Source organism: Rhinolophus hipposideros (assembly GCF_964194185.1).
Source record: "Rhinolophus hipposideros genome assembly, chromosome: 13".
NCBI lineage: Eukaryota > Metazoa > Chordata > Mammalia > Chiroptera > Rhinolophidae > Rhinolophus > Rhinolophus hipposideros.
Genome location: NC_138059.1, coordinates 37,921,558 through 37,930,178, shown reverse-complemented (window position 1 = coordinate 37,930,178; position 8,621 = coordinate 37,921,558). Strand labels below are relative to the sequence as shown.

Sequence of the window (8,621 nt, the reverse complement as noted above, 5' to 3'; positions counted from 1 at the left end):
CTGTTAAACTCTTTCATGGTATCTGGTTCTTTTTTTGTCAGTGGTTCCCCAAGATCCATTCTCCTCATTTTCAATAATAATAGGACCCCTGATTTCTAACTGGGTACATGGCTGTCTGGAATAAAGACTATTTCCCAGCTTCCCTTGTAGAAGAGTCAATTCTGACCAATGGGATATGAGCAGATATGATATTTGCAAATTTTTCTGGTTTGTGCCCTTACAGCAGGAAGTTCTTATACCAAAGAAGCTGTGGACAGAATTCAGGGGGTCTGTGAATTTGAATGGGAAAAAAATTCCATCTGTATGTTCACTAACTGCTAACTGAAATTTAGCCTGTGCTTCAATTATTAATATACGCAACAAAACTCAAAGTAGCAGCAGTAACTGTGATCTTGTCACCCAATGAAATCAACACTTTCTTCTCATATAACAGTTTTACAGATATTTAATATACTGTTTATGATCATCACTAGTATGAAATCTGAAATTAGACTCACTGCTAGATCTTATTATTTAATGCTTAAAGCAGCACGTATTGCTATAAGCCATGGCACAAAAATGGTTAAGGACACCTGTCTTAAAGAGAAGGGCATCTTGCCCCTTACCCTTTCACTTTTGCTGTTGGCTGATACGCGTAACTAGTAGTAGGTCATGTTGGACATGCAGGTAAGGGCTAAACTCAGATGGTGGAATAACCAGATTGAAAGGGCCTAGGTCCCTGAGACTAGGTCCCTAGGTCCCTCAGAATCGCAGTGCAACCCTAGACTGCTTACACCCAAACTGCTACTTGAAAGAGGAATAAATGTCTACCTTGTTTATAGCATTGTTATTTTGTGTCTTTATTTGAGCAGCTGAACCTATATCCTTATAAATACAATAGCAGTTACCACATTTTATAATTATATATTTATTTGTGATGATTTGTGTTTGTTTAATGTCTTTACTACTGAAGAATAAGGTCTTTGAGGACATGAAGCATGTATATTTATTCACTCTGGAATCTTAGTAACTGGTAAAGTGTGGGCACAGAGTAGACTCTCAATAAATGTTTTAAAATAAATGAAATAATAATATGTTAGGCTAATATTGTACAAGCAATATGTAAAAAGAAGCAAAAATCCTATGCATAGAAAAAGAGTTAGAAGAAAATACCAAAAATCAATCAATCAATCTAACTATCTACCTATAAAAACATATAACAAAACAAAATGGATCAAGGAGCAGTTGATCCCTGAGAGCCTTGGATAAGGAGGAGGAGGTGTGCGGAGTGTCTTGGTCAGGGAGGAGGTTTAACCAGTTGTGGTCTGGTGTAGATCCTCTCAGACCCTTTAGATACTCAAGGTGTCATGTAAAAGCCAACAGGCCAGCCTGACTCTTAACATAGGGAAAGAAATTCACTTCTTAAAAGAGGCCATGGGAAAAAATAAGGTGAAGAAATAGGAACAATAAGGCATAACTCTTTAAAATATAGCAATCGACCATAGGACAATCTTTACTAGTTGGATTTCCAAGCTGAAGCTTGGAAAGAAATGTTATTATATTTCACCCACAATTACACAAATGGATCAGTTATAATCATCATGAAGAGAGTCATATAGTCAAAGAGGATATAGTGAGCAAATGCCACAGCTAAAGGTCAAGTTAACAAATTGTGCTTCTGTGGTCATTTATTTGTTAATTTTTTCGTTAAGCACTGAGTTTCTGCCTTGATTATAACCCTGCCTGAATAAAGATGTATGTATGTAAATTTCAAATATATTGGTTTGATACCAAGAAATTACAGTAAGGAAATATTTTCATGTATTCATAATTTAAAAAAAATTAATTTCAATATTAGTAATTAGTAAATAGGGGCCGGCCCGGTGGCTCAGTTGTTTGGAGCACCATGCTCCTAACACTGAGGTTGCTGGTTCCATTCCCACATGGGCCAGTGAGCTGTGCCCTCTACAGCTAAGACTGTGAACAACAGCTCTCTCTGGAGCTGGGCTGCTGTGAGTAGCCAGAAATTGGTGTGGGCTGCCATGTGCTGCTGTGTGCTGCTGTGGGCTACTGTGTGCTGCCATGAGCAGCCGATGGCCAGCGTAAGTGGCTGGCAGCCAGTGAGAGCTGCTGTAAGCTCCTGTGAGCGGCTGACCAAGGCAACTGAATGCCTCAGCCGGGGGCGCGCAAAGCTCATAATACCAGCCTGGGCCAGGGAGCTGTGTACTACACAACTAGACTGAGAAACAACACCTTGAACCGGAGTGGGGAGGGGAGAGGCAGAAGAAAGGGGGAAAAATAAGATTAATAAATAATAGATGTTCCATAAATCTTGGTTGGTGACTATGTTATCCATAGCATAATTTTGAAAGTTTTTAATTTTTCATCTATTTCCATTAATTGGAATTCTGCCTTTAGGTTTATAGATTTACAGGATCATAATACCTTTAGTATGCATTTGTAATTACTAGAAACGGCTGTATTTTTCAATATAGATTGATTGGCCTGGAGACAAGGAAGCAAATGAAATAGTTCCATCAGAAAGATGTGAAACTGGGTACTGGAAATAAAATGGAAGAGAAGTTAATAATAGCTAATGGTAGCTATAATTATAAAAAATAATTTTAACAAAATTGTATAATCATGACTCTCATACATCTATAAAATGAACACATGTCCAAAATTTCATTTAACTGATTAATGAGGGAACCAGTAAGATGTTGCAACCAATTCAAAGTATTCAAAGTACCAGATATATACAGGCAGGCAGGAATGCTTAAGCAAATCTACTTGATAGATACAAAACTGGAAAAACTGATCAATATCCATAGAACAATAATCACCTGAATCTCCTAAGGCCATAATTTGCATATTTATGGACAAGAATCATTTGCATTATGTCAATATTCTGCAACTTACAGAATTGTAAAATAGCTCAAAGACAATGAAAGACACAAACACCTTCATAGAATCAGATAACATGGACAATGTCTAGCTTTCCATTGAGACACCCAGCAATCTCTTTGGTCCATTTAAACAGTCTTTATTAATGCTTTCTCTACATGATAGACTCGTATTGAATGCTATTTATGGGCCAGGCACAGCTCTAGGTGCCTTAAATGTATTTCATGTAATTCCCAGAGAACCTTATGAGGTCGGTTCTATTATTATTTTTCATTCACAAGGGGGGAATCTAAGGCACAAGAAAAGGTTAAGTCTGTTACCCAAGGTCTCAGAGATAGTAGGAGGTGGAGCCGGGATATGAATGCAGGTAGTTTTGCACCAGCTCTGCTGCCATGGATGTGACTGTGAAGGAAAAATAAGTGATAGGACCTGACCAGTTAGATTACATTAGATATAGAAAAAGAAAGAGGTAAGAATGACTCCAAAGTTCTTCCCCTGGTTGTGAGACGGGGGACACTGTCCAAATAAATAGATTAAGGAGTTAATTTGATTTGGTTTGTAGACAAGTAGACTTTGAAGTAATGGCAAGATATCCAGATGGAACAGTCCAGCTGGGCAGGAGATCAAAATTGGAGATGAAGATCAGTGATTTTTTTTTTTAAGTGGAGCAGGTTTAAACTGGTATGAAAGCATGAATGTTTGTCAATAAGAGCTCAAGGACTGAAGCCCAGAGGGAAAAGAGAGCATTATGCAGGAAAGACTGGGGTCCTGCATAGGCTGAAGAGAGGCAGTCTCAGGGAGTAAGACCAAAGCAGGGTGTATTGGCTAGAGTTCTGAGGTCCAGGCAACAGGGTACTCTCCCTTGTGTTTAAGGAGAAACATTAAGCTGGAGTCACAAATGCAAATAGTCAGAGTTGAGGCTGGAAGGTAAATAGAAGCGGCATCGGGGTGCGTGGGTTGGCCCTGGGTGAAGGTGTTTGAGCGAGTGGGGCTTTATCCAATGCACAGTAAAGATTGACAAACAGGGAAGTGTCATGATCAGACGTACATTTTAGAAAGAACCAGGCTAGCTGCAGCATGAACAATTTGGGCAAATATGGAGGCAGGAGATGTCATGAGGATCCAGACAAACGCAGCTTCTGGCCTGCACCAAGTCAGTCGTGACAACTAGACCCAAGTCTAACATTTGAGGGACCTGAGGATAAGAGTACTAAAAGAGGTTCACATATTGTGTGAATAAATATTTAGAAATTATAAATAAAGCTAGTAAACTGTCAAATGAAACATTCTCCATCCTCCTACCTGGATAAAGACATCTTCAGAAGGACCTGGAAGGGAGGGAGAGAGGAAGGCCGATCTGCTGGATTTAGGTGGGGCTTTCCTAGCACCAACAAGGCAGTGGCCCAGATGCAGAGGACCACAGCGACACCTGGCTCTTCTCTAAGCGGCGTCTGGAAGCCGCCTTCCCGCTGCTAAAAGGAGAGCGAGTGGATGGGCGGGGGTGTGGCGTGGTGAGGGGTCGAAGGGCACGCGACGTCGGTGTCATGGCGGCCTCCACGCTGGGCTCGGCTTCAGGCCCGTTACACCTCGGCTTATACGGCTTTTGCCGTCGCCGACCTTCCCCGGGCCTCTGGGCGCGCGCGCGGCGACTGCCAGTGCCCGAGGGGTCCTGGCGGAGCGTGGTTGCTGCCAGCGGACCGGGCGCCTCGGGAACTGACCGTTACTGCATGGAACTGCTGCGGTGAGCGAAACCGGCCTGCCCTGGGCAAAGGTCGGCTGTTAAACCGGAAGGGGCCCCGGATGGGAGCCGCGGGACTCAGGGCGGCCCGGGCGAGCGGACCTGCTCCTTTCTCTCGTTCCTCAGCGTGTGCGCTTGGGTTGGCCCTAGGTGAGGGTGTTTGGGGGAGTGAGGCAACAGGAACTACATGCGTCACAAAATTATGGTAAAATGCCTTCTCTGTTACCTTGTCTGAACCTTAATTTACCTATTTAAACATTTTTCATGCATAGCTTTTTTCAGTTTGAAAGATGACTAGTAATTTCAGTTACGAAGTAGCTAACTGAGTTCTTTCTATGTGTCAGCACTGTGCAAATTAGTTTGCAAGTACAGCAGACCCTTGAACAACTCATGGATTAGGAGCGTCCACGCCCCCACTTGGAAAATTCCAGTATAACTTTTGACTCCTTCAGAACTTACCTAATAACCTGCTGTTGACTGGGAAGCCTTACTGATAACATGAACAGTTGATTAACACGTTTTGTATACATATTATAGATTATTACTCTAAAGCTAGAGAAAATAATCTTACTAAGAAAATCATAAGGCAGAGAAAATACATTTACAGTATTTAGTGGAAAAAAATCCCCATGTAAGTGGACCCACACAGTTCAAACCCGTGTTGTTCATGGGTTAACTGTAATTTACTTAATCTTTATTACAAGTTGAGATAAACAAATGTAGACCTACCCCTTAAGGTTATGAGAATTAAAGCATTTAGAACAATGCCTGGCACAAAGCAAGGGCACAGTGAGTATAAGCCATTATTACCTCATTCCGAGGACTGGGAAACCAACGTTTAGAGAGATTAGGGAATTTACCTGAGGTTTATTAGAATAGCCTCATAAAGTCCGGAGCTTGATCACAATTTAGTTCACTCTGATAACACCGGAAAGTCAGTTCCGGATAACATGGGAATCACTGTTAATCATTTGTGGAGTGGAGTCAGGTGAATCAAGTCCCCTGACACAGGTTCCTGCCTTGGAATCCAGGCCTTACTGCCTCCCACTGCTCTTCTGGTGAGATTGATTCATAAGTGATAAAGTACCTGATCTCAAGAACTTCTGAGGTGTTAGAATAATTAAACTACCTTGAGCTTGGGCTAGTAAATCCAAGTTTTTAAAAATTCATTTTAGCAAAATGCAGCATAACACAACAGAATTTCCATGTGTTTTATTTTTAATCACTTTTTAAATAGTTTTTTAATATTTATTTGTTGATTACTTATAGGGGAAACAAGATAGCAGTAGTGGAAATCAAGGCATTAAGAATTTTAAAAACCAAAACTGCTAAAAGGTTATGTTCATTATATATTTTAAAGTTATCATTTTTTGATGGTAAAAAAATTTATGACCAAAATATTTACCACCCATACACATTTGTCTAGTGAAATTTTTCTTTGATGCCAGTAGTGTTCTAACTTTCCTGTCTAGTGGTGAATAATCACTCTTACTAATTTCTTATGTATTCTTCCAGTGATAGTCTATGGCTATCACGTGACAGCTTTTCTCAAATATGTATTTACAAATGGCCAGATACTTAAAACTTTTCCATGAGTGGAATGGAGACTACTGACTCATGGTTTATTAAAAAGCCTGGATTTTGCAAGCAGATCTGATCTGAATTTATTCATCCTAGCTTTGTCTCTTGGGGAAGTTACTTACTTTTAAGATTCAGCTTTTTTCTCATTTATGCATTTCTACTCTTACCTTATAGCTTGGTCATAAGGATTAAATGTAATGACATACATAAAAATGCTGGCACATCATAAATGCTCAATAAATACTTTTAAAGTAAAAAAACTTGAAGATTAGAATTTTTAGCTTCTAATTATCCATTAATCTTTGCAATATTTCGCCTCTGAAATTATTTGTGTTGTTTAGAGAAGAATGTTATGTAAAGACTCCAAATATCAGAAAAGATACCAGGCCATAACTTCAGTTTAGCCAGCTGGGTTCTCCTAGGAATCTAGGTTCCTGGGAAAATCTGTCCTAATTTACATAGGCTTTTTGGGGTTTTTCTGTTTTGTTTTGTTTTTAATGTCTTTTCGGTCTTTTTAATTGGATTTTTTCATTACACATCAATATGGTGAACTTTGCATATAATGTCATAAAATATTACGCTTTTATAAAATTTTAAAAGCTTTAAAGGTTCCATTGTATGAATGTATGAATTGCATGTGAATTGCATCAGTGTCTGATAACTAGACACTTAGATTGTCCCCAGTTGTTCAGTATTATAGTGGTGCTGACATGCACTTTGTGTATTTCTTCGCTGTTTTCTCGGTAGATGACACTGAAATCATGATAGGGCATTCCAGTCTTAGAAATTAAGACAGGTAGAGGTGTGTTCAAGAAGAGCGATTTCTGCGTTAGGCCTTGGGATTATTGCTATAATGAGGAGGTGCTAGTGGTGGTGTATGGAAGTACACTTGTTCTCCATCCTCCAGCCTCACTGGGGAACCAGTTTTTCCTTTGTGGTTCGATGGCACCAGTCCATGGAATTAGCACAGCTGTCCTAACACCAGACAGGCTTATTTCATCTGTCCCTATTAGACTGACGCCTTTACCTATCTTCAGTGTCTAGTGCAGTGCCTTGCACATAGTAGGCACTGAATAAATGTTAGAATTAATGAATGAATGAAAAGTTATTGGCCCTGTTACTGTATAAAGCCATCATAGTGTGGCATTTCTCACTATCTGGAAAAGTTCTTAGGTAATTTGGGCTTCAGTTCGCCACTAAGGATATCTTTGTGTACTAATAATTGATATAGCCATGATTCTGAGTGATGAAGAAATCGTTCTTCAGTATGTCCTATTTTTAATGTAAAGAAGTGGGTAATATTGTTTAGAAAAATTATTAACAGGGCAAACCCTTAGCTGTATAGAATATCTTATTTCCCAAAGGTTGTTACAGCTCTATTATGTCATTTCACTTTTCATTTCCCTATAAGAAACTTGAAGTGCTTCACGTATTTGGTTATTTTTAGGCTATATGAAACAGGTAGGTTATCAAGCTTCATTTTGCAAATTAGGAAATAGACATGGCTGGTATCATTTCTGTCAGTAACTATAATAGGTGAGTAATAGAAATTAAGATTGTAGTTTTGATTCCTATTCGGTGTTTTCCCATTGTTTCATGTTACTTCTAAGTGTTTTAAATACTTTTGAAGCTGAGAGACTTTTTATAGTAAAATAAATTGAAAATATTTCTATTTATATATATTTAAAAATATAAACTATAGTGCTATTTTACCCATACTGTTCATTTTGTAGCTGAAACAAGTTATGTTGAGATTTTTAAAAATACAACTATCATGTGATAGCAAGGTTACTATTCAGGATCTCTTGTTTATGTGGAAGATGGGGGAAATTTGAAGGGAATGGCTAGAAGGCATTTAGGTTCTCAGGCTCGTGACAAAATGTAAATCAATTGAAAAGTGGCAGTAGTCTGAATCTCAGTACCTAAAATTCAGGAAATGAGGCTCTCAGTATAAATGAGGCTCATTTATATTGAATACTGTTTCATAGGAAATAGTGTTATAATAAGGTTCTAGTGTATTATAATGAAAGTAGCCTTGTCCATAGGCAATCTGGTAAGTACTTTATACTTAAGGTGTACTAGAATGACTATGGTAAGGACTATATTTTTTAAACTTTATTTTGAAGTAATTTCAAAATTTACATAAAAATTGCAGAAATAGTACACAGAGCTCCAATATACTCTTCACCCAAATTCTCCTATTGTTAATGTTCTGAACCATTTGAGAATAAGATATAGACATGATCCCCCGTGACTCTTATATTTTAGTGTGTATATCTTAATACACAAGGATTCTCTCCCATATGACAACCCTAGTATAGCCATCAAAATCAGGATATTAAAAGTTGATCCAAAATTATCTAATCCACAGACTCCATTTGAACTTTGCTGATTATTCTGTTATGTCTTTCATATATCC

General features: G+C 38.7%; 1 protein-coding gene across 4 annotated transcripts in view; it reads left to right on the top strand.

Moving 5' to 3' along the window:
- The first annotated feature begins 4,396 nt into the window (after positions 1-4,396).
- The window catches only part of NDUFAF6 (NADH:ubiquinone oxidoreductase complex assembly factor 6), a 37,592-nt gene continuing 33,367 nt past the window's right edge, over positions 4,397-8,621 (top strand). Inside the window, exon 1 of one of the 4 annotated variants that reach the window (XM_081070475.1) lies at positions 4,397-4,624. Coding sequence is in view for 2 of the 4 variants with exons in the window: in XM_081070473.1 (XP_080926599.1) it covers positions 4,428-4,624 (197 nt within the window). In the remaining 2 variants the exon portion in view is untranslated. Of the gene's footprint in view, positions 4,625-4,673; positions 4,827-8,621 lie in introns of those variants that run through there. The other 3 variants (XM_081070473.1, XM_081070476.1, XM_081070474.1) reach the window with 3 other exon arrangements.